General features: G+C 41.9%; 1 protein-coding gene and 1 long non-coding RNA gene across 2 annotated transcripts in view; both read left to right on the forward strand.

The window, feature by feature from the left end:
• The window catches only part of LOC306642548, a 506,277-nt gene that overhangs the window by 44,234 nt on the left and 435,569 nt on the right, over positions 1 to 26,474 (forward strand). The window lies entirely within an intron of this gene.
• On the forward strand, positions 2,195 to 5,344 carry LOC306643295 (transcription termination factor 1-like). Its single transcript, XM_079109352.1, is given in 3 exon segments — positions 2,195 to 2,696; positions 2,702 to 3,499; positions 4,242 to 5,344. Coding segments are annotated over 2 exon segments (1,092 nt in total). The 5' UTR covers positions 2,195 to 2,396; the 3' UTR covers positions 3,494 to 3,499; positions 4,242 to 5,344.

The following is a 26,474-nucleotide window of genomic DNA, read 5'->3' on the forward strand; positions in this document are numbered from 1 at the left end:
TAGGAACTGATGTAGGATCACTAGGGAAGTGTAAATCAAGATCAAAATAGATACTACTTTACATCTATTAAGAGAACTATTTTCAATGGCAACACCAGAAAATAGTAAGTGTTGACAAGAATGTGGAGAAACAGAACCCTCCTGAGCTGCTTGTGGGAATGGAAATGTAAACGGGTACAGCCACTGTGGAAAGAGTATGGCCTCCACCAGCAATCCCAGTGACCCAGGCTGAGACAGGAGGATGGCAAATCTGAGGCCAGCCTGGGCAATTTAGAGAGACCCTATCTCAAAATAAGATTAAAATTATAAGAATACTAAAAAGGTCTGGGGTAATGTAGCTCAGTGGTAGAGTGCCCTTGGGTTCAACCCCCAGTACTGCAACAAAACAAAACCCAACGACAAAGAAACAAAACAAAGAAAAATTAAACACAGAATTATCGTATGATCCCAAAACCTAAGTATATACTCAAAATCACTGAAAGCGGACACTCAGGGAGATATGTACTCATCTTGGTCCACAAGCTGCATTATTTACAATAGCCAAAAGGTGGGAAAAACTCAAATGTCCATCAGCAGATGAATGGATTTTATGTGTGTGTGTGTGTGTGTGTGTGTGTGTGTGTGTGTGTGTGTATGTAATGGAATATTATTCAGCTTTAAAAAGGAATGAGGTCAGGTGCAGTGGCACATCCCAGCAGCTTGGGAGGCTGAGGCAGGAGGATCACAAGTTCAGAGTCAGCCTCAGCAGCGTAGTGAAGCCTTAAGCAACTTAGTAAGACCCTGTCTCAAAATAAAATATTTAAAAGGACTGGGGATGTGGCTTAGGGGGTGAGTGCCCCTGGGTTCAATCCCTGGTACCAAAAAAAAAAAAAAAAAAGAAAAAAAAGAAAAAAAAGAAATGAGATTCTGGAACATGCTGTGATACTAATGAACTCCTTAACATTATGCTAAGTGAAATAACCATTCACAAAAAGACAAATGTATGATCGCACTTACAAGAGAGGTCCTCAGAGTAGAAAAACTCAGAAAGACAGGAAAGAAAGTTGAGGTTACAAGGAGCTGAGAGAAGGCCAGAATGAGCAATTATTGTTCAAAGGGCACTGAGTTTCAGTTTGGTGTGTAATGAGAAATTTCTGGAGTTGGTTAGTAGTGAAGGTCACACAACAATATGAATAGACTTAATGCTGCTGAAATGTACGCTTAAAATTGGTTAAAATGGCAAACTTAATGTTTAATATACTTTACTATAACAGCAAAACCAATATTAGAAATTACTCTATGCCAGACTGTGTCTAAGTGCTTTATGTACATCAACTCATTTAATTCTCACAACGTTCCTGTGCTAATAATTAGCCATAATAATTTGCATATTATTTTCTTATTAATAGTAGTTAAGTCTTTGGGTAATCCCAGGGTATATACTATTTGGACATAATAATCTAATGTAATGTACTGCTTTAATTCAACTTTCTAAGACTTCATTTAGAATGTTCTCATCTCCTGTAGAGTGTTTTTTTTTTTTTTTTTTTTTTTTTTAATTTGGTACTGGGATTGAACCTAGGTGCTCAATCACTGAGCCACGTCCCCAGTCCTTTTTTAATTTGGAGACAAGACCTGGCTAAGTTGCTGAGGCAGGCTTTGAATTTCAATCCTCCTGTCTCAGCCTCCTGAGCCACTGGAATTACAGGCATGTGCCACTGTACCCGACCTGCCGAGTGATCTTTCTAAGATTGAATCTGAACAAATTATTTTCAGAGTTTACATTTGTTTTGTTTCTGGGATTTTATCTATATTGTATAAACTTATTTTTATTTTTGGTGGTGCTGGGAATCAAACCAAGTGCCTCATACATGTTAGGCAAGTGCTCTACCACTGAGCTACACCCCCAGACCCATGCATAAACTTTTAAAATGGAAGTTAATTCTCTTTTGTCAACTGCACTCTATGCTTAAATTATACTAATTTGGCGCTGGTTCTCTGCCATACCCTCTTTCATACTAACATGCTTTCAAAAAGACTTTTCTTGCTGGGTGTTGTGGTGCACATTTGTAATCCAGCTGCTCAGGAGGCTGAGGCAGGAGGATCATGAGTTCGAGGCCAGGCTCAGCAACTTAGCAAGGCCCTAGGCAACTTAGCGAAACCCTATCTCAAAATGAAAAATCAGACTTCTGGGTCGGAAGACTGGCGGCGACGGTCTTGCAGGGTTAAACCCTGTGGATGAGGAAGAGCATGGGGAAGATCGCGGTTTGGCATCTCCTGGAGATTCCACAGCAAGATGCTCAGGTGAAGCCGGGAGGGATTCTGGTGACTCGGACGTGGATTTGGATTGCGCTGTAAGGCAGCTCCAGGAGTTCATTCCTGACATCAAGGACAGGGCGGCCACTACTATCAAGCGAATGTACCGCGATGACCTGGGACGGTTTAAAGAATTTAAAGCTCAAGGAGTTGCTATTAAATTTGGCAAATTTTCTGTCAAGGAAAATAAGCAGATAGAGAAACATGTACAAGAATTTCTGTCCCTGACAGGAATTGAAAATGCAGACAAGCTGCTGTACACAGACAGATACCCAGAGGAGAAGTCAGCCATAACCCAGCTGAAAAGGAAGCACGCATTTAGATTGCACATTGGTAAGGGCATCGCTCGTCCCTGGAAACTTGTATACTATGGAGCAAAGAAGATGTTTGATGTCAATAATTACAAAGGTACAGCCAAGGAGATACGGAGAAGTTGAAGGCATACCATTCCCTCCATGGGAACGACTGGAAAAAGATCGGGGCCATCGTGGCCCGAAGCAGCCTCTCAGTTGCCCTGAAGTTCTCCCAGATCAGCAGTCAGAGAAATCACGGTGCTTGGAATAAGACGGAAACACGGAGGCTCATCAAGGCTGTCGAAGAGGTGATTCTAAAGAAAATGTCTCCCCAGGAGATGGAAGAGATGGATTCACAGCTCCAAGAGAATCCTGAAGGTCGCCTGTCAATCGTCCGGGAAAGACTCTACAAGGGCATATCCTGGGTAGAAGTGGAAGCTAAAGTGGAAACCAGAAATTGGATGCAGTGCAAAAGTAAGTGGACAGAAATTCTGACCAAGAGGATGACTAATGGCGGGTTTGTGTATCGTGGAGTGAACGCACTACAGGCCAAAATCAACCTTATTGAAAGATTGTATGAAATAAATGTGGAAGATGCTAATGAAATTGATTGGGAAGATCTTGCTAGTGCCATAGGCGATGTGCCTCCATCTTATGTCCAAACTAAGTTTTATAAGCTGAAGGCGACCTGTGTTCCCTTTTGGCAGAGAAAGACATTTCCAGAGATCATCGACTACCTTTACGAGACTAGTCTACCTTTGCTTAAAGAAAAGTTAGAAAAGAAGATGAAGAGAAAAGGCACCAGAATCCAGACTCCCACAGCACCCAAGCAGGTTTTCCTGTTTAGAGATATCTTTCATTGTGAAGTTGATAGTGAAGGAGAAGACATAGAAGAACAAAGTTAAGCAGAGGTTACCATTTCTTTTCCTTTTTTCTTAGTTTGGCTTTATTTGTATACATGTTAATCTGTTAGCTTTCCATCACTCTAACAAAATGCCTGAGATAATCCACTGATGGAAGAGAAAAGGTCTGTTCTGACTCACCATTTTGGAGGTTCCACTCCGTGGTCAGTTGGTCCTGTTGCTTTGGGCCTATGGCGAGGCAGCACAGTATGGCTGGAGTGCATGGCAGAGTAAAACTGCTCGCCTCATGGCCAGGAAGCAAGAGAAGAGAGGAGAGAGGGTGGAGGTCCCAGTCTCCTTCAAGGTACACCCCCCAACCTGAAGACCTTGCCCCAGGCCCCTCAGCTTAAAGGTTCCACCACTTCCTGATAGCAGCACCCTGGGAACCAAACCTTTAACACATGCACCCTTGAGGGACATTTGGCATCCAGTCTGTGGCACTTGGTAAAGTTCTGTTCAGCACTGATGGTTATTAAAGAATGTACAGTGGCCAGAGGAGATGATCACTTCTATTGAGCATGTACAACTTACTAACACTCAGATGAAAGTTTGGGTGTGAAAAGAAAGAGGCCGTGAAGGGGTTCAGTACTTCTGAGCTGCTGTAGAGAAGTGAGTGCACACGCCCATGGGGCTGCAGAACAGGCTCCAGGGCCTCCCGCGGCAGCAGAAATAGGACGCCTCTGTGGTGTGGATTTGCAGGTCCACTGCACGCTCAGCAAAGAGACACGCCACTGTGCACTCTATTCGCCAGGCCCAGATGCGGTGTACGTTCCTGGTACAGAAAGGCATCAGGTGGCGTGTGGATCTGCTCTTCCTCCAGCTGGTGTATGTCCCTTGTACCTGTCACCACGTGCACAACTCATCTTCCTGGATGGCATCCTAGTGTCTGCGAATGGTACGTCTCATGTCTGCTATCCTCTGAAAGCTGGTCACTGCATTCACGTGGCATTCAGCTGAACAAAGAAAGAGCAGCAGTTTCTTGATAAAAAATCTGGTCGTCAGGTTTGTCGGAAGCATCAGGACTTGTTGGCTTTTCAAGGATAATTTCAATGGCAGGTTTTTTTGTCATTCAGGAAAACAAAACAAGTATAATTAATTTAAACAGAGAATTTACAGGGCTTTGGGTTTCAAAAGTTGTCAAGTGGAATGAAGGAGCCAGTGGGGAAAGGTTGGATTATCCAGAACTGGGGACTGCAGGTAGCTGCTGCAGCCCCTGCAAGGGGCACTAATATCACCCGCCCACGCCTCCCAGTGACTCCATGAACCCCAGGCTGTCCACTGCTGCTGCCCTCACGACAGCCTGTGCTCTCGTGTCCCTTGGCCAACACGTGCCTCCTTCTGCCTTCTAGTCTCCAAGTGCCTTGTGCAGGCCGCCCCTTAGCAGAAGCCTGCTGCAAGGGGATCTGGGCCACCTGTACAGGAGAGAGCAGAGAAAGGAAAGTGGCTGAATGTGTGCCATCAGTGCCGAGCGGGCTCCACTGTCTCCTCAGGGCTGAGTCATTCACGTAGCACTCTTAGGTAAGCACAGTGCACCCAGCTATACCCCAGCAAAATCTGCAGAGAACTGTGGGTGTGTTGCTGGGGATCGAGCCGAGGGCCTGGAATGTGCCAGCCACGCACTCTAGCACTGTGTATAGCACTCCTGACACTGGTCAGCTAGGCCACAGTGCCAGGCCTGTGCCCAGACGTGCCACCAGGGGAGAAAGAACACAAACGGTAGCAGTCTTGTTCCCTTCTGTATCCCCAGCACCTGTCACAGTGTCGTGCAAATAATGGACACACCATAAACATAAACTAAATGAATATGGTCTAGAATCTCTCCTGTGGTCAGCTCCTGTCCGTAGATACACCAGTCTCCATATGACCAGCAATTTCTAAGAATTTGTCCTGTGAAATAATAGAAAATGTAAATGTTCTTAATAGGAAATTTGTTAAATTATGGTATATCCCTAGAAAGGAATATTCCACAGTGATTAGAAATTATAATAGCAGGTTTGATTGATGTGAAAAGGTAGTATTTCAACTGAAATATTTCAGAAGAGTATATTTTCTCAATTTTGTAAAAGTAAAAGGATTAAGGAAATTGTATATATAGAAGCATTAAAATGTATGAAACAAACCCCCCCCCCCAAAAAAAAAAAATGAAAAATCAGAAGGGCATGGGATATGACTCAGTGGTAAATTGCCTCTGGATTCAATCCCAGGTACTCAAAACAAACAAACAAACAAAAAATGTTTTATTATATGCATATTATATACATATGCATATATGCTGGTCATTATTATATATGGTAGGATATATATGATTAATATATAAATTTATATTTATATACATATTTATACAATTTTTCTCTTTTTATTCAAGTGACAAATACTAAAAAATTGTCAGAGACCATTGCACAGAGAGTGAAATTCTTTTTTTTAATTAAAATATTTTTTATTTTTACAGACACATTTTGATTCATTGTACACGAATGGGGTACAGCTTTTCATTTCTATGGTTGTACGCAATGTATATTCACACCATTCATATAGTCATACATATATATAGGGTAATACTGTCTGTTTCATTCTACTGTTTTTCCATTTCCACCTCCTCCTACCACTTTTTCCTCTACACCATCCAAAGTTCCTTCATTCTTCTCTTCCCCCCGCCACCTCCCATCATTATATATTGTCATGCACTTATCAGAGAAAACATTCAGCCTTTGGTTTTTTTGGCTTGGCCTATTTCACTTAGCATGATATTTTCCAACTTCATCCATTTACCAGCAAATGCCATATTTTACTCTTCTTTATGACTGAGTAATATTCCATTGTGTATATATACCACAGTTTTTTTTATCCATTCATCAATCGAAGGGCATCTAGGTTGGTTCCACAATCTAGCTATTGTGAATTGAGCTGCTGTGAACATTGATGTGGCTGCATCACTGTAGTATGCTGATTTTAAGTCCTTTGGGTATAAAACGAGGAGTGGGATAGCAGGGTCAAATGGCGGGTCCATTCCAAGCTTTCTGAGGAATCTCCATACTGCTTTCCAGAGTGGCTGTACCAATTTGCAACTCTACCAACAATGCATGAGTGTGCCTTTTCCCCACATCCACGCCAACACTTATTGCTTGTGTTCTTGATAACAGCCATTCTAATTGGAATTAGATGAAATCTTAGGGTGATTTTACTTTGCATTTCTCTAATTACCAGAGATGCTGAGCACTTTTTCATATATTTGTTGATTATGTATATATTTTATTCTGTGAAGTGTCTGCCCATTTCCTTAGCCCATTTATTGATTGGGTTCTTTATATTTGTGTGTAAAGTTCTTTAAGTACTTTATAAACTTTGGAGATGAGTGCTCTGTCTGAAGTGTGTGTGGAAAAGATTTTCTCCCACTCAGAGAGTGAAATTCTTGAAGGTGGGGTCCTGTTTTAGTCTTAGTTTATATCCACCATTACTGCAGCTGAGACAAAAAATATGCTCAACAGATATTTGAAAGTTTAAATTAAACAATCTGGAACAAGTAGACACTTGATAAATTTTTTGAGCTAAAACTTCTTTCATGGGCTGGGGATATAGCTCCGCTGGGTAGAGTGCTTGCCTCACAAGCACAAAGCCCTGGGTTCAATCCCTAGCACCACAAAACACACACACACACACACACACACACACACACACACCAAAAACAACAACAACAAAAAAACTTCTTTTCTATGAGGGTGATAGTAAATTATATGGTGCCTCATGTCAAGTGTTAGTTCTTAAGGTTGGTTTTTTTTTTTTTTTTTCAGAAGAATAGAGATCTCCAAGTGAGGAGGAGACGGACCTTTGTGAGGAGCTGTGTGTTTCCCTGCATGGCTGGGTGTGTATTTAAGCATCTGAAGCTGATTCCACGCTGGGCAGCGGGTATTCCTGTTCAAGTGTCTCCACTGGGTTTGTGGAGTTGCCTTTATATCCTTTCTGCTGTGATCGCACCATTTATTTCCACTAGAGACTGATCCTTCCTAATCTGAAAATCTGAAATCTGAAAATGCTCCAGAATATAAACTTTTTGAGCACCAAAGTGACTGCCACAAGTGGAAAATTCCACACCTGACCTTACGGGATGAGTCACAGTCAAAATGCAAATATATTGTACACTAGTTCCTTCAGGCTCTGTGTAGAAGACGTATGTGAATTGTAAATTAACTTCATGTTTAGACTTGGATCCCATCCCCCAGACGTCTCATGATGTATGCACACACATTTTAAAATCTACATAAATCCCCAATTCTAAGTATTCCCTACAAGGAATCCTCAACCTGTTTCCCATCCTTGATGGTCCCATTGCATAAACAGAAGGGGTGCTAGATAAAATACAGAAGGATGTTCAGGGAAATTTGAATTTCAGATGAACAATAATATTTTGGTATAAGTATGTCCCAAATATTGCATGAACCATACTTATACTTAAAAAAAAAAGTGTTATCTGAAATTCAAATTTCAATGGGCTTCCTGTTTTTTTTTTGGCTTTTTTTTTCCACATTGCTGGAGATGGAAACCAGGGCCTGATTTCCCTTATTTTCATTAGCTAAATCTGGCAACCCTATTCGGTAGCCTCAGGGGTATCCTCTAAGAGAGCTAATAATAGCTATCATGTGTCCAGGCTTACCCTCTGTGCCAGGTCTAGGTGCTATGCACTTTATACACAGTACCTCTTTCTCTTAGTACTGGGGATTGAATCCAGGGCCTGGCACTTGCTAAGTAAATGCTCCACCACGAAGCTACACCGCCCCCATCCCTTTTCTTATTTTATTTTGAGAGAGGATCTTGCTAAGTTGCCCAGGCTGTCCTCAAATTTGCAATCCTCCTGCCTCAGTCTCCTGGGTAGCTGGAATTGTAGGTGTGCACCCCTACACCTGGCACTCAGTATCTCTTTTAAACCATATATTAATGGTCTGTGGTAGGGATTAGCTCCATATTTATTTTTTTATAAAATAATTTTTTAGATGTTGATAGACCTTTATTTTATTTATTTATTTTTATGTGGTGTTGAGAATCCAACTCAGTGCCTCACACATGCTAGGCAAGTGCTCTACCACTGAGCTACAACTCCAGCCCCTTATCTCTGTTTTAAAAACTAAGGATCCTGGCCTTGGAAGGGTGAAGTAGCAGCCTAAGATTACCAGGTAGGTACTTAGAGAACAATCTTTAGAACTCAGGTCCACCAACTTCAAAGCCTATTTCTTGGAGAGATACAAATTTGGGTTCAAAACACAGGATACTTTGGACCAGAGAAAAATGTCTGAAATAGAGTTTGGGCATCATGAAGTGTGGTGAGTCTCCTGTCACAGGGCTGGCTAAGCAGAAGCCGGAGTAGAATGTTGGAGGATTCTTCAGCCCCAGATACCAGATGTGGTTCCAGGTCTTTGAAAGATTTTCTTTTTTATTCAGGCTGGAAAAACTCCTTGACTATTTAGGAGTCATGCACACGTGTGTATTTTACAATGAAAATATTTTGTTTGTTTGCTAATAGGGAACTCAAGCTAGACAATGTAGGGATGAAATCAGCACATTGGAAATCCTGATCATATCATCAATGTGAGATTATTTCATTGTCTGTTATTACTGGAAAAAATCCAGCCCTTAGCATCTTTTTAGGTTATTTTTCTCAGTCTGATTCCACTTATAAACTTCTCTGAGTACAAAGAAGATTCATGTTGTTAACTCCCAATTTTCCTTTTCTTCTTTTCTTTTTTTTTTTTTTTTTGTGTGTGTGGGGGGGCAAGGAGAGTATTGGGCATTGAACCCAGGGGCACTTAATCACTGAGTCACATCCCCAGCCCTTTTCATTTTTTATTTTGAGACAGGGTCTCACTAAGTTGCTTGGAGCCTTGCTAAGTTGCTGAGGCTGGCCTTGAACTTGGGATCCTCCTGCTTCAGCTTCCTGAGTTGCTGGATTTACAAGTGTGTACCACCATGTCCACTAACTCCCAATTTTCAAATGAGAAGACGATTTTAAATGACTTATCTAAACAGATTGATATTTGAGGTTAGATAAGTTTATATTAGACAAAGGATTACTTTTGGGACCTTGGAGTTAAGTTCTGCTGCCTAAGGTGCAATAAGAGTACTTTCAGATCTTTGTGCAGAGTCTCCTGCAATGAGAGATTTACTGTCATCCTTTAAAATTCATCAATACTTGCAAGAACTACACCACTGGAACAGGATGCCACGGGTGAAATGTGGCAGGTCCTATGACAATAGGAACAATCTCTCTTGGGAGTTATCTGTAGAATTATTGCAGAGGGTGATGTGGGGGCATCTCACCTAAGTGCTGAATCCCCAAGTATTTCAACAAGCGCTCCTAAAGCATGGTGGAAGGCAGAGGCTATAGGTCTGAACACACCTGAGACCATGTTCTGGGTTCACCACTGACCAGCAGTTTAAACTTGTAAAGAACACTTGACATCTCTTACCTCAGTTTCTTCATTTGCCAAAAGGAGATAATAAAATTTCCATCAATGGATGGTGGTAAAAATTAATTGAGACAGAAAGTGTGGAAACGCCCCAGACGTGGCGTATCAGTTAATGTGCCATCGATTGAGTTGTAAGCAACAAAAGGCTTAACACACACAAAGGAATTCATTGCTTTATGTCATTGAAAATCCAGAGAGGGTTTTTCAAGATGGCGGCCTAGAGGGTGGCTGCATTTCATGTTGCTCCAGGACTCAGGATTCAAAAGAGGAGATATTGAGACACTTGGAACCAACTCAAAGCAGCCGGGTGAGTCTCTCCCATTGGGGAGGCGTCCCGGATGGGACAGTGGTCCCGGAACGCAGGAAACTTTGTGAAGTAGAGCTGCCAGTGAGACGCCCCTCCCCCCGCTGGAGCAGTGAACTCGGACAACTAGGAGCGCCGAAAAGGAGGCCGCTCGGCACAGCGCTGGGACTCGGAGCAACCACTGGGGATCCGGCGGCTGCCCAGGGGAGGAGTGGCGAGGAGAGCTGTGTGGACTCAGGACACCGGGGCCTGCCCTGAGGAGGAGGAGGAGGAGCATGGCCACTTGGATTCGGAGAGACTGCACCAGAGCTACAGGCGGTTGCCAGAAGAGAAACTCCGCGGCGAGCTGTTTGGACTCAGAACGACGCTTCTGAACCCCGGGGCCTGCCCTGAGGACGAGGAGGAGGAAGAGGAACGCGGCCGCTTGGATTCGGGGTGACTACACCAGAGCTTCAGGCGGTTGCCAGAGGAGAGGCTGCGTGGCGGGCTGTTTGGACTCGGACCACTTCTGAACCCCAGGGCCTGCTCGGAGGAGGAGGAGGAGAAGCGCGGCGGGTCCTTTGGACTCGCAGTGACTGCATTGGCGCTCCAGGCAGCTGCTCAGAGGAGAAGGCGAGTGGTGAGTTGTTTGGACTTAAAGGGACAGCGCCTGAACACAGGGGGGCTGCCTGGAGAGGAAGCATGGTGGGTCGCTGGTCTTGAGTGGCCGCACCAGAGCTCCGGGCGGTTGCCCATAGGACCCGTGCAGCGGGTCACGTGGATTCAGAGCCACCCAGAGCGACCACTCCTGAACACTCGGGGGGTTATCTGGAGGAGGAGGAGGAACGGGGAGGGTCACTTCGACTCGGAGTGATTGATTGCCCAGGGCTACGGGTGGTTGGTGGGAGGTGGAGGCAAGCAGTGAGTTTCTTGGACTCCTAGTGACCGCACCGGAATACTGGGCAGCTGTCTGGAGGAAGAGGCGTGTGGCGGGTCTCTGGGACTCAGAGAGATTGTACGGGGCCCCAGGTGGCTGCTCAGAGGAGGGGCCGCATAGCCAGGCAATTAGGGGCAGAGCAGGGTCCCAGGATCTAGGAGGCTTCTGGGTGGAAGAGCCGCACAGAGACAGGCTTAGGGCGGAGCAAAGGTTCCAGGCCTGAGGGCATATTCTCTGAGGAGGGGCAGCCTAAGGAGATTCATCTGCGAAGGGTGAGGCTCCCAGGCCCAGGAGGTAGGGCCGGGCCCCTGAGAACTTTGAAGAGGAAGGCAGCCCAGCCCAGGCGGTAGCTGTAATTGAGGGGAACCTCTAGGAGGGTACTGACCAGCGAGACTTCCCCACCGGGTGAGTCTTCCCTGCCGGGTGAGGTTTCCCCACAAGGACGGTAAAACTAGAGACTCAGGCCCAAACAGGCCTTGCCTCAGCCCGCAGCCTAGGTCCCCTTTGGATGACCATTGGTCAACAAGTGGAGGCACCTCTGCCCACTAGCAGGGATTATACCCCTCCTGAAGGCCACCACTCCTAGAGAGGCAGCTTCCTTGTGGAGCTCCGCATTATCAACTTCCTCCAAGACTTCAGCCTACTGAAGGCTAAGGGGGGATATATATAGAAATCTTCAGGGACATTGTAAGTCAATAGAGGAAATCTGCAATATCTCAGCGGTCAACTGATACCTGAACAATATGAGAAAACAAGGAAAGAAAATGCTGCAAACAAATCTAGATGTTACATCAATAAAACCCAATGACAGCATGGCAGAAGAAATGACAGAAAAGGAGTTCAGAATGTACATAATTAAAATGATCAGAGAAGCAAACGATGAGATGAAAGAGCAAATGCAAGCATTGAATGATCGCACCAATCGACAGTTAAAAGAGCAAATACAGGAAGCAAAAGATCATTTCAATAAAGAGTTAGAGATATTGAAAAAAAACCAAACAGAAATCCTTGACATGAAAGAAACAATAAACCAAATTAAGAACTCCATAGAAAGCATATCCAATAGGATAGAACACCTGGAAGACAGAACCTCAGACATTGAAGACAAAATATTTAACCTTGAAAACAAAGTTGAACAAACAGAGAAGATGGTAAGAAATCATGAACAGAATCTACAAGAACTATGGGATATCATGAAAAGGCCAAATTTAAGAATTATTGGGATTGAGGAAGGCCTAGAGAAACAAGCCAAAGGAATGAACAATTTATTCAATGAAATAATATCAGAAAATTTCCCAAATCTGAAGAATGAAATGGAAAATCAAGTTCAAGAGGCTTATAGGACTCCAAATACACAAAATTACAACAGACCCACACCAAGGCACATTATAATGAAAATACCTAACATACAAAATAAAGACAGAATTTTAAAAGCTGTGAGAGAAAAGAACCAAATTACATTCAGGGGGAAACCAATACGGATATCAGCAGACTTTTCAATCCAGACCCTAAAAGCTAGAAGGTCCTGGAACAACATTTTTCAAGCCCTGAAAGAAAATGGATGCCAACCAAGAATCTTATACCCAGCAAAACTTACCTTCAAATTTGACGATGAAATAAAATCCTTCCATGATAAACAAAAGCTAAAAGAATTTACAAAAAGAAAGCCAGCATTACAAAACATTCTCAGCAAAATATTCCATGAGGAAGAGATGAAAAACAAAGCAGCAAATCAGCAAAGGGAGGAATTATCCTAAAAGAATTGTCAAATAAAGGAGGAAACAAGTTGTGTCAAAGAAATAAATAAATAGAATTTAAAAAATGAACCAAATGACCGGGAAACCAAATCATATCTCTATAATAACCCTGAATGTTAATGGCCTGAATTCATCAATCAAAAGACATAGACTGGCAGATTGGATTAAAAAGAAAAATCCAACAATTTGCTGCCTGCAAGAGACTCACCTCATAGAAAAAGATACCCATAGACTAAAGGTGAAAGGATGGGGAAAAACATACCATGCGCATGGACTCAGCAAAAAAGCTGGAGTATCCATCCTCATTTCCGATAGTGTGGACTTCAAGCCAAAGTTAGTCAGAAGGGATAAAGAAGGTCATTTCATACTGCTTAAGGGAAGCATAAATCAGCAAGATATAACAATCATAAACATCTATGCCCCAAACAGTGGCTCATCCATGTATGTCAAACAAATCCTTCTCAATTTCAGAAACCAAATAGACCATAACACAATAATACTAGGTGATTTTAACACGCCTCTCTCACCACTGGACAGATCTTCCAGACAAAAATTGAACAAGAAACCATAGATCTCAATAACACAATCAATAATTTAGACTTAACGGACATTTATAGAATATACCATCCAACCAAGAGTGAATACACTTTCTTCTCAGCAGCACATGGATCCTTCTCTAAAATAGACCATATATTATGCCACAAAGCTAATGTTAGCAAATACAAGAAGATAGAGACCCTACCATGTATTCTATCAGATCATAATGGATTGAAGTTAGAAATAAATGAAAGAGTAAAACACAGAAACTATTCCAACATCTGGAGATTAAACAATATGCTATTATATGATGAATGGATAACAGAAGATATTAGGAAGGAAATTAAAAAATTCTTAGAGGTAAATGAGAACAAAGAAACATCATATCAAAATCTCTGGGACACTATGAAAGCAGTACTTAGAGGGAAATTTATTTCATGGAGCGCATTTAATAAAAGAAGTAAAACTCAACAAATAAACGACCTAACCCTACAGCTCAAAGCCCTAGAAAAAGAAGAACAGACCAACACCAAAAGTAGTAGAAGACAGGAAATAGTTAAACTCAGAGCCGAAATCAATGAAATTGAAACAAAAGAAACAATACAAAAAATTGACAAAATAAATAGTTGGTTCTTCGAAAAAATAAACAAAATTGATAAACCTTTAGCCACACTAACAAAGAGAAGACGAGAGAAAACCCAAATCACTAAAATTCGGAATGAACAAGGAAATATCACAACAGACAGGATTGAAATACAAAACATAATTAGAAGCTATTTTGAAAATCTATACTCCAACAAAATAGAAAATTTCGAAGACATCAACAGGTTTCTAGAGACATATGAATTGCCTAAACTGAACGAGGAGGACATAAACAATTTAAATAGACCAATTTCAAGTACTGAAATAGAAGAAGTCATCAAAAGCCTTCCAACAAAGAAAAGTCCGGGACCAGATGGGTTCTCAGCCGAGTTCTACAAAACCTTTAAAGAAGAGCTCATTCCAATACTTCTCAAAGTATTTCATAAAATAGAAGAGGAGGGAACCCTCCCAAACTCATTCTATGAAGCCAATATCACCCTGATACCTAAACCAGACAGAGACTCATCAAGGAAAGAAAATTTCAGACCAATATCCTTAATGAACATCGATGCAAAAATTCTCAACAAAATTTTAGCAAATCGCATACAAAAACATATTAAAAAGATAGTGCACCATGATCAAGTGGGCTTCATCCCAGGGATGCAAGGTTGGTTCAACATCAGGAAATCAATAAACGTAATTCACCATATTAATAGACTTAAAGTCAAGAATCACATGATTATTTCAATAGATGCAGAAAAAGCATTTGATAAAATACAGCACCCCTTCATGCTCAAAACACTAGAAAAAATAGGGATAGTGGGAACATTCCTTAACATTGTAAAGGCCATCTATGCTAAGCCCATGGCTAATATCATTCTAAATGGTGAAAAACTGAAAGCATTCCCCCTAAAAACTGGAACAAGGCAGGGATGCCCTCTTTCACCACTTCTATTCAACATCGTTCTTGAGACTCTGGCCAGAGCAATTAGACAAACCAAAGAAATTAAAGGGATACGAATTGGAAAAGAAGAACTCAAACTATCCCTGTTCGCTGATGACATGATTATATATTTAGAGGAACCTGAAAATTCCACCAGAAAACTCTTAGAACTCATAAGTGAATTCAGTAAAGTAGCAGGTTACAAGATCAATGCCCATAAATCCAACGCATTTTTATACATAAGTGATGAATCTTCAGAAAGAGAAATTAGGAAAACTACCCCATTCACAATAGCCTCGAAAAAAATAAAATACTTGGGAATCAATCTCACAAAAGAGGTGAAAGACCTCTACAATGAGAACTATACAACACTAAAGAAAGAAATTAAAGAACACCTTAGAAGATGGAAAGATCTTCCATGTTCTTGGATAGGAAGAATTAATATTGTCAAAATGGCCATACTACCTAAAGTGCTATACAAATTCAATGCAATTCCAATTAAAATCCCAATGACGTACCTTACAGAAATAGAGCAAGCAATCATGAAATTCATCTGGAAGAATAAGAAACCCAGAATAGCTAAAGCAATCCTTAGCAGGAAGAGTGAAACAGGGGGTATTGCAATACCAGATCTTCAACTCTACTACAAAGCAATAGTAACAAAAACGGCATGGTATTGGTACCAAAATAGAAAGGTAGATCAATGGTACAGAATAGAGGACACGGACACAAACCCAAATAAATACAATTTTCTCATACTAGACAAAGGTGCCAAAAATATGCAATGGAGAAAAGATAGCCTCTTCAACAAATGGTGCTGGGAGAATTGGAAATCCATATGCAACAGAATGAAACTAAACCCATATCTCTCACCATGCACGAAACTAAACTCAAAATGGATTAAGGACCTCGGAATCAGACCAGAGACCCTGCAGATTATAGAAGAAAAAGTAGGTCCAAATCTTCACCTTATTGGTCTAGGATCAGACTTCCTTAACAGGACTCCCATAGCACAAGAAATAAAAGCTAGAATCAACCACTGGGATAGATTCAAACTAAAAAGCTTTCTCTCAGCAAAGGAAACTATCAGCAATGCGAAGAAAGAGCCTACAGAGTGGGAGAATATCTTTGCCAATCATACTTCAGATAGAGCGCTAATCTCCAGAATCTATAAAGAACTCAAAAAACTCTACACGAAGAATACAAATAACCCAATCAACAAATGGGCTAAGGAAATAAATAGACACTTCACAGAAGAAGATCTACAGGCAATCAACAAACATATGGAAAAATGTTCAACATCTCTAGTAATAAGAGAAATGCAAATCAAAACTACCCTAAGATTCCATCTCACCCCAATTAGAATGGCGATTATCAAGAATACAAGCAACAACAGGTGTTGGCGAGGATGTGGGGAGAAAGGTACACTCTTACATTGCTGGTGGGGCTGCAAATTAGTGCAGCCACTCTGGAAAGCAGTGTGGAGATTCCTTAGAAAACTTGGAATGGACCCGCCATTTGACCCAGCTATCCCACTCCTTGGCCTATACCCAAAGGACTTAAAATCAGCATACTACAGAGACACAGCCACATCAATGTTCATAGCTGCTCAATTCACAATAGCCAGACTGTGGAACCAACCTAGATGCCCTTCAATTGATGAGTGGATAAAGAAACTGTGGTATATATATACAATGGAATATTACTCAGCCATAAAGAATGATAAAATTATGGCATTTGCCGGCAAATGGATGAAATTGGAGAATATCATGCTAAGTGAGATAAGCCAATCTCAAAAAGCCAAGGGACGAATGATATCGCTAATAAGTGGAGGATGACACATAATGGGGGGGAGGGAAGGGTTAGTGTTAGGGTTAAGGTTAGGGTTAGGGAGGGGGGCAAGTATGGAGGAAGGAAGGACTGTATAGAGGGTAAAGAGGGGTGGGAGGGGTGGGGGGAAGGGAAAAAATAACAGAATGAATCAAACAACATTACTCTATGTAAATTTATGATTACACAAATGGTATGCCTTTGTGCCATGTACAAACAGAGAAACAACATGTATCCCATTTGTTTACAATAAAAAAATAAAAATTAAAAAAAAAAAAAAATAACAATGACTTCTCATCAACCATGCAAAAAAAAAAAAAAGAAAATCCAGAGAGCGGGCTTCAGGGTTATTTTGATCTAGTTACCCAATTAGGTTATCACAGCCCTTCAAGATATTGGCCACATCCCAGATGGTCTCCCTTCCTGCTTGCCAGACGAATGCTCCGGCTGCACAGGATTGCATACTTCGTCAATGTCAGAAAGAGAAGAGAGGTCTCTTCCTTCATCATGGGTCAGAAGTCCAGGTCATCTTTGGATGAAGCTGTATTTGGTCATGTGCTATGGTCTCTGAAGCCAGTGGCTTATGAAATGCCAAGTGTTGATTGGTTTAGTCTGCATTGGGTGTCTATTTTTAGACCATTCACTGTGGCCAAAGAGATGAAATAATTGATTGACTTGGACTGATCAGGGTTCACAAAGTGAGCAGGGGAGGGGTGGTAAATCCAACCCGTCTTCATGCCTGGAAGTGTGTGGTTGTTAGCAAGACAACTTTGGGCTACTGTAGCAGATGCCCAGGAAATATCATTATTATTCTCATCAGTGACAAAATTCTACATTCTGGAGAATGTTTCCCTAGGACTGATAGTACTCCCTCTTCGTTATGGCCTGAATGTAGTTGATATTCTCCTCAAATCATCTGTTAGAAGCTAACACCCAATGTAATAGTATGAAGAGGTAGAGCCTTTATGAACTAATTGAGTTGTGAGATCCACCCTCAGGGAATTAGATTGGTGCCTTTACAATCCCATAATATAATCCCTTTTATGGCTGAATTGAGCACCCTTGCACTCTTGTGCCATGTGAACATACTTTCTGTGTTCAGAAAGCAGAAAGCCAGCCTTCACCAGACATTGAGTCTGCTGGAAACTAGATTTTGGACTCCTCAACTCACTATGAGCAGTAAACGCTGCTTATAAATTACCCACTCTTAAGATATTTTTTATTTATTTAGTTTTTGGTACTAGGGGTGCTAACTACTGAGCCACATCTTTGGCCTTTTTTATTTTTTTATTTAGAGACAGGGTCTTCTAAGTTGCTTAGGGACTTGCTAAGTTGCTGAGGCTGGCTTTGAACTTGCTATCCTCCTGCCTCAGCCTCGTGAGCTACTGGGATTACAGGCAAGTGTCACCAAGCCTGGCCTAAGGTATCTTTTATAGCAACTAAAGGGACTGAGATATTCCCCTTAAATAGCAACTACTTTGTTTTTGGATTCTAAGAAATAGCATTGTTTTGTTCAGGCTTATTCCTGAGCTATAGATCTTTGGTTTTCAATGATTCTTCAATACGTTTTTAGGTGAATTTTTAGGTCACAGCTGGCCTAGATCCAAAGTTTTCTTTTTTATGAACGTGGTGATAGGGTGGTATTCTCATTCATCTAAAGCTAGAAAAAGCTGGAAAACATTTACAGACCATCAGCTCTTTGGACCTGTCACCCAGCCGGCTATTGGGTCTTTCATCGTTCAGGACTGACTCCCACGCATCAGAGGAGGAACATATTTGAGGTTTTGAGAGAGGATGGACACGAAGCCTAACCACATGCAGACATTCCAGCTTATGGGGGACCTGCAGATGGACAGGGGTTGCCCGTGACAGCTAGGCTCTGGGAGCAGATCAGAGGGGAAGGGAATGCCAGGCAACTTTTAAAGTTCTCCCTGATGAAGGTGACAAGACCATCAGTGGGAACAAAGAGGTCCGTTGGCTTTGGATTCTGCAGCGCTTGTTCACTGTCCTTGAATGATGATCATCGCTCCCGTTTCCACAAGACTCTCAGTCCTCTCGTCATGTACATTTGTCAAATGGGAGTCGAGCCCAGCATTCCCCCTGGAGATGCATCTGAGACAGACGGAGGGTTGCTTTGCCACTGACATCTTTCACACTTCAGGGGACAACCGATTTTGCCCTTTATGGTGCATGGTTTTTCCCCTTCAGAGATTTAGGCAACATGTGGGACTTCACTGTGTTCCTGAGAGTAAAGCGTTGATGAGGAGTTTATTATAGGACATTTCTGTTTGTATTAGTTTTCCGTTGCAGCTGTAACAATTTTTTTTTTTTTTTTTTTTTGGTGGTGCTGGGGATTGAACCCAGGGCTTTGTGCATGCGAGGCAGGCTCTCTACCAACCTAGCGATATCCCCAGCCCTGCTGTAACAAATTTGAAGTCATAAACTTAATAGCCTAAAATAATATAAATGTCTCATCTTGCAATTCTGTAAGATAGGAGTCCTAAAATCAAGGTCTGGGCAGGGCTGCTTTTCTCTGGAGGCCCTGGGGAGACCTCTTTCCTTGCCTTTTGCAGTTCTAGAGGCCCCTGACATCCTCAGCTCAAGGATTCCTACCTACATCTCACAATGTCACACCGTCATATCTTTGTTTCTGTCTCTTCCTCTCTGACATCTGCTTCCCAGGATCATTTATCCTTTTCTGACTGAACTCCTTCCTCATCAGGGCTCTTGTAATTATATTGGTCCCACCCATATCATCCAGGATGACCTCTCCATTGGAGACTCTTTAATGATATCTGGAAAGTTCCTTTAGCCAGGTAATGTATTCACAGGTCTCAGGAATTAGGATCATTGAGGACCATTACTCTACTATGTAATCTAGTTTTCTCTTCGTGTACCTAGTCCTTGTTTTTTCCTTTTAAAATTGATTTACTCTTTATGTCAAAGAGAGAATATGTTCATAGGGTTCACAAAGAAAGATCACACCAAAAGAGATACAAAAATGGCTGGGAGCCTGTAATCCCAGTGGTTCTTGGGAGGCTGACTTCAAAACCAGCCTCAGTAACTTAGCAAGGCCCTGAGCAACTTAGCTAGACCCTATCTTAAAATAAAAAATAAAAAGGGGGCTGGGAATATAGCTCAGTTGGTAGAGTGCCTACCTTGCAAGCACAAGGCCCTGGGTTCAATCCCCAGCACCACAAAAATAAATAAATAAATAAATAAAATTAAAAAAAAAATAAAAAGAAAAGGACTGGGGATGTGGCTCTTCTTAAGAGTCTCTCATTTGTAAATAAATGAATAAATTCATAAGACAGAGATGCACAAATGGTCAAGAAGCCCAAGAAAAGATGTTGAACATATTAGTCATTAAGGAAATGTAAATTGAAACCACAGTGAGTGCTAAGATTTGAATGTGTCCCCCAAAAAGTGTGTGTTGGAGACTTCATCACAGTTTTAACAGTATGAAGAAGTGAATCCCTCAAGAGAAGGTCAGGTCATGAAGGCTGCTCTCATGAATTGATTAATGCTATTATTGTGGGAGTGTGTTCGTTATTGCAAGAGTGGGTTCCTTATAAAAGAATGAGTTCAGCTCCCTTCTCTTTTTGTCTCTCTCTGTCCTTCTACCAAGGGATGATATAGCAAGCCCCTTGCCAAATGAAGTCCCCTTGATTTTGGACTTCTCAGCCTCCAGAACAGGAAGAAGTATATTTCTGTTCATTTTAACTTGCCCGGTCTCAGGTATTCTTTTATGGTAGCACAAAATGGACAAAGAAATGAGATATAACTACATACTTATTAGGATGACTATAATCAGCAACACAGAAAATAATAAGTACTGGTGAGGACGTGGAGAAATTGCAGCCCTAGTACGTTGCTGGCTGGAATGTAAAATGGTAGTCACCGAAAAACAGACTGGTAGTTCCTAGAAAAGTTAAACACAGAATTACCATGGGACCCAGCAATTCCACTAGATAACCAAAAAGAACTGAAAAGTGGGATTCAAATAGATACTTGGAAAACATGGTTCAAAGCAGCACTCTTCATGATAACTAAAGATGAAAATAACAGATATGTCCCTCAACAGGTGAATGAAGAAACTAAGTGAGATATATCCCTACAATGAAATTATTATTTCATTATACAAAGGAATGGATAAGGATACATGCTATAACATGGGTGAACCTTGAAAATAATATGCTCAGTGAAAGAAACCAGACACAAGAGAGCAAATATCATATGATTCCATTTATATGAAATATCCAGCATAGGTAAATTCATAGAGACAGAAAGCAAATTAATGATTGCCAGGGGCATCGGGCAAAGGGGGAACGGGGAGTGACTTCTTGATGGGTGGAGGATTTTCTCTTGTGATGCAGTGTTTTGGAATTTTGTTAAAGAAGGTGGTTGCATGACAGTGTGAATGGACTAAATGCCACGGGGTTTTATGCTTTAAAATGGTTAATTTTATGTTATGTGAACTTTACCTCAATATTTTAAAAAAGGAAAACAACAAACAAAGGGTATGTTGGAAGACAAATGTTCCAACCTGTGTCTCTATCTGCTGTTTCCTCCACCCATATGTCTTTGGGCTGGGGATAGTCAGTGGTGCAAGGCTTTCCTAGCATGTGTGCCACTCTGGCTTCCAGCACCCAGCACCCAGGAGGAAAAAAAAAAAAAGAATCAATGTGTATTCTTTCAGTCTTTCTTTTTATTTCTTCCTTTGACTGGTAGTATTGGGGTTTGAACCCAGGGCCTCACACGTGCTAGGCAAGTGCTCTACCACTGAGTTACATCCCCAGCCCTGTTTATATTATGTTGAGACAGGGTCTCACTAGTTTAGCCAGGCCTGGAACTTGCTGGAACTTGCGATCCTCCTACCTCAGCCTCCTATCATTGAACTCTTTTAAGGAATATTTCCCTCCCTCCTTCCTTCCTTCCTTCCTTCCTTCCTTCCTTCCTTCCTTCCTTCCTTCCTTCCTTCCTTCCTTCCTTCCTTCCTTCCTTCCTTCCTTCCTTCCTTCCTCCCTCCCTCCCTCCCTCCCTTTCTCCCTTCTCCCTCCCTTCCTCCCTTCCTTTCCAGGGATTGAGCCCAGGGGTGCTCAACCACTAAGCCACATCCCCAGCACTTTTTCTGTTTTATTTTGAGGCAGGGTCTCACCAAGTTGCTCAGAGCCTCACTGTGTTGCTGAGGCTGGCTTTGAACTTGCAATCCTCCTGCCTCAGCCTCCTGAACTGCTGGGATTATGGGCCACCACGCCCAGCTGTTCAGCTATTGTTTCTTTGTTGTTGCTTTTAAAACTTTCAATTTTTGTCTTTAGTTTTAAATAGTTTGATTATAATTTTTTTGGGAATGGATTTTTGGGGGCAGTTATTGTGCTTGGGGTTTGTTGAGCTTCTCAAATCTGTGGGCTTTTTGTTTTACTAAAATTGGGAGATTTTGTCATTATTTCTTTGATTTTGTTTTTGCACTGCACAGTTTCCTCTCTACTTCTGGCACTGGGTTGAGAATGTGAAGCCTTTTGCTCTCGTCTCACATTTCCCTAAACTCGTTCGTCTTCCCATGTCCATCTTTATTCTTTATTCTGTTGAGGTTGGAGAAATTGTGTTACTCCATCTTCAGGCTTACTGACTCTTTCCTCTGTCCTTTCCATTCTATCCATCAGTGAGTTTTAATTTAATACTATTTATTTATTTAGTTTTTCAATGCTGGGGATCAAACCAAGGGCCTCATGCATGCTAGGTAAGTGCTCTACCACGGAGCTCCCCAGCCCCAGTGAGTTTTTAAATATCAAGTTTTGTATTTTTTTAGTTCTAAATCTTCCAGTTGGATATTATTTACATTTTCTGTTTCTTTGCTGGGATGTCAATCTTTCCGTTCATTAGAAATATAACGTTTGCCTTTCCTTGTTGAAGCATTCTTATAATAGCTTCTTTTTTTGTTTTTAGAAAATATTTTTAGTTGTAGATGGATATAACACCTTTATTTTGTTTGTTTATTTTTTTGTGGTGCTGAGGATTGAACCTGTGCCTCACATGTACTAGGCAAGCCCTTTACCACTAAACTCTAACCCCAGCCCTTTAAGTCTTTGTCAGGTAATTCCAACATCTGTGTGTCATCTTGGCACACAAATTTTAATTTCCTAGTTCATAGGCAAATGATTTTGTATCTGGGCATTTTGAATACTATGAGTCTCAGTCTTGTTTAAAATTCTCTCTACAATATAGTTTTCTTCCTTCCCCCCCCCCCCCCTTTCTTTCTTTCTCTCTTTCATAATAGCAGGTAGTAGACCCAGGCTGTAAGTTCCAAGCACCTGCCTTCTGTGGGTTCTGGTTTCAATGTTCACTTCCATTTTCCCTCTTTGAAATGCTCTTCACATCTGTCCTGCATGTGCGCCACCTGGTGGCTTGCATGGGAAGTGACTGAAGGTTCGTTTCTTGGTTTAAGATTCTCTAAGTTTTTGCTATGCTGTTTAAATTGACAAATGTGCCACTTTTGAGTGAGTTCAAGGATTTCTAAACAATGTTATAGCTCACGTCCATGAATACCTTCCTCAACAATATTCCTGTTACTTTCTGGTTTCTGGGCTCCCCTTTATACAAAAAAGAAAGCTGGGAATTTCTCCCACTCTTTTTGAACCTTTGAAGATCTCTTTTGTGCTCCTTGAGCTGGAACCAGAGTTTCCTGGGACTATTCTCTGTGCATGCAGATGCCCATTTCCAGGCACTACTTTTATCTAGACTGGGCAACACAGAAGCTGAAGGTATGGTAAACCCACCCCTAGGGTTCTTTGAACTCTAGACTTTTCCCAGTCCATCCATCAGCTACTATATACTTTCTCCTCCTCCTCCTCCTCCTCCTCCTCCTCCTCCTCCTCCTCCTCCTCCTCCTCCTCCTCCTCCTCCTCCTCCTTTTTTTTTTTTTCCCTTTATGGTACTGGGAATTGAACCCAGGGTACTTTACCATTGAGCTATACCCCCAGCCCTTTTTTATTTATTTATTTTTTATTTCGAGACAGGATCTCAGCTAACCTTATGATCCTCCTGCCTCAGCCTCCTGAATTATTGGGATTATAGGAATGCACCATTACATCCAGCTAATACTCAATTAAAAAAATTTTTTTAACACTCCCTATTCTATCTCCCAATCCTCCAAGCTTCCTATAAGATGCCCCATGCCATTTAATATAGTCACTGTCTACCAGACTCCCAGTAAGACACCGCCGAGCTCCCAGATCCTTCACGTTCAGGCTACTCTTCATCCTGTCTGTAAACATGGCCCTCATCTCTATTCCCCTTTGTCAAGCCCGTCCTGCATCTGGATTCCTGCCAGGCCATGCCACTGGTTTCCTTTCCACTGGTCTGCTTTTGCTTACTAATAGTTCTCACTGCTGCCAGAGGGGTCTTCCCTAAAGAAAAATGTCATCTTAGTCCCCTTGGAAAACTTCCCTGGCACCTCCTGGCCCCCAGTGACAAGTCTAAACTCCTGAGCAAGGTACACAAGGCCTGCGTCCCTGGCCTGGACTCTCTGCCCTAACTCCTCTCTCACACATAGGCATTCTAAAATGCTGTTCCCCATTCTGTCGTTCCCCTTCCTCGCAGCTCTGGAAGCACCTGCACCCTACTTGGATGCCTGGCCACTGAAATGCTAACCTCCAAGCTGCTGTCGTTGCTGGATCCTCTGTTTCTCTGACTGTGGCCATGAGCATATTACCGTGGTCACAGAACTCTACCGATGTCCCTGTTTGCGTGAACGTCTTTCCCACTAGCCTGGGTACACCTTGAGGTTGGGGACTTAATATTTGTCTTTCTGGGGAAGAACAGAGTACCTGACTCAGAGCAGATCCTCAACGGCCTCAGACAAATCAGTGAGTCTCCAGAAAGCACATGCAGGCCAAGGGGCACCTTGGTGAGATTAGAGAAGCAGAAAAGAAACTGCAAGAAAGTTTGCAAAATGGAATGAGATTGCCAAAGTTTCTAAGCTAAAACAACATAGCTATTTCTGGTTCAGGTCAGGGTATTGATAATAATTTGAAGCCAGTCTGGATGTTTTCTTATCTGAAGGAAAGGAGATGCCAGGGAAATACAGTGAGCTTGTAAAACAGGTATAACCCCAAACTCTAGGGAACGGAAGAAATGCCTCTCATTTGGGAAGCAACCTTGTCTTGCCAAACTTGAATTCAATTCCCAACTGGCCACTGACTGCTGGGGGATCTTGGGTAGGTTAATTAATCTTTCTAACTCTCGGTGTTCTCATCTGTATAATGGGCACACATATTTCCTACCTCACAGGGTTATTATTAGAATTGAGTTAATTCATATTTCTGGTATGTACTTACTATTATTTTTATTTTCTGGTAATTTAGGGAACGAGTGGGTAGAAGTAGATGAAATAGCGGCATGTATATATTTTACTTGGTGTCTTTACTGCCTGCAGCTTCTGAGAGGGCAGTGCCTTTGGATTCCTGTGTCCTGGTGTTTGGGGATGGGGTCAAAGGCCAGCATTCTTCCTCTGGCCACAGAGCTGGGTCCAGTTGGGCCACTTCCCCTCTCAGAGAGTCACAGAGCTGATGAGGAGCCAGCAACATCCTTCTGTGCTGAGAAGCATTTCATTTCTTGTCTAACTGTCCTTGACCTAAGAAAGAAAAGGAAAAATTATAACATGTCCTACCTGGACAGGCCCTATTTGCCAAGGACATTCTAAAAATATACTGTTAGAGTTTTAAAACAGACAAAGAAAAACTCATCCTGATTGTTAAGATCTCTGGAAATGCTACTTTCTAAATTTATGTCAACAGAAATAACCAGACCTTGAGATGTCCATTCAAGGTGCATGAAACATTTAACCACAAGGATTATGAGCACATATATTTGGAATGCAGCAATGATTATATTATTATTGCTGTTCCTTCTGCTACTTTTATTATATTTTATTTTTTGGTACTAGGGATTGAACCCAGGACCCACTTAACCACTGAGCTACATCCCCAGTCCTTTTTATTTTTAATTTTGGGACCCTCCTGCCTCAGCCTCCCCAGCTGCTGGGATTATAGGCATATGGCACTGTGGCTGGCTACTTTAATTTTTAAAAAATAGATCATCATTGGCCATCATTGTAATTATGTTCTCTGCTAATTGTCAATGATTCTGAGTATATCATTAAGAAAAGCAATCAGTGTCCCTGAAGATGGTCTCATTGTATCTGTCTGTTCAGAATCTGTTCTCTTCCTGGGCACAATCTTGCCAGCATTCTGTGTGGAAAACACCTGTTTCAATAGAAGAAAGAAAGAAGCAAAGAAAGAAAATCAGCACTGACTGGAACCCAGTATATGCAAGGCATTTTCTATATCTTCTAATTTAATTCTTGAAAAAAACTCTATGAGAAAATTTCACTCCTTTCATTCTTATAGGTGAGTAAACAGAAACTCATAGAGATGAAATGACTTGCCCAAGTTCACTCGTCCAACAAGTGGCACAACTGAGGTTTACATCTATATCAGGGCTGGGCATAGTGGAGCACACCTGTAATCCCAGCCACTTGGGAGGCTGAGGCAGGAGGATCCCTATCTCAAAGCCTGCCTCAGCAATTTAGCGAGGCCCTGAGCAACTTGGGGAGACCCTGTCTCAAAACAAAACATAAAAAGAGCTGGGGATGTGTCTCAG

Source organism: Sciurus vulgaris (assembly GCF_902686455.1).
Source record: "Sciurus vulgaris genome assembly, chromosome: 13".
Lineage (NCBI taxonomy): Eukaryota > Metazoa > Chordata > Mammalia > Rodentia > Sciuridae > Sciurus > Sciurus vulgaris.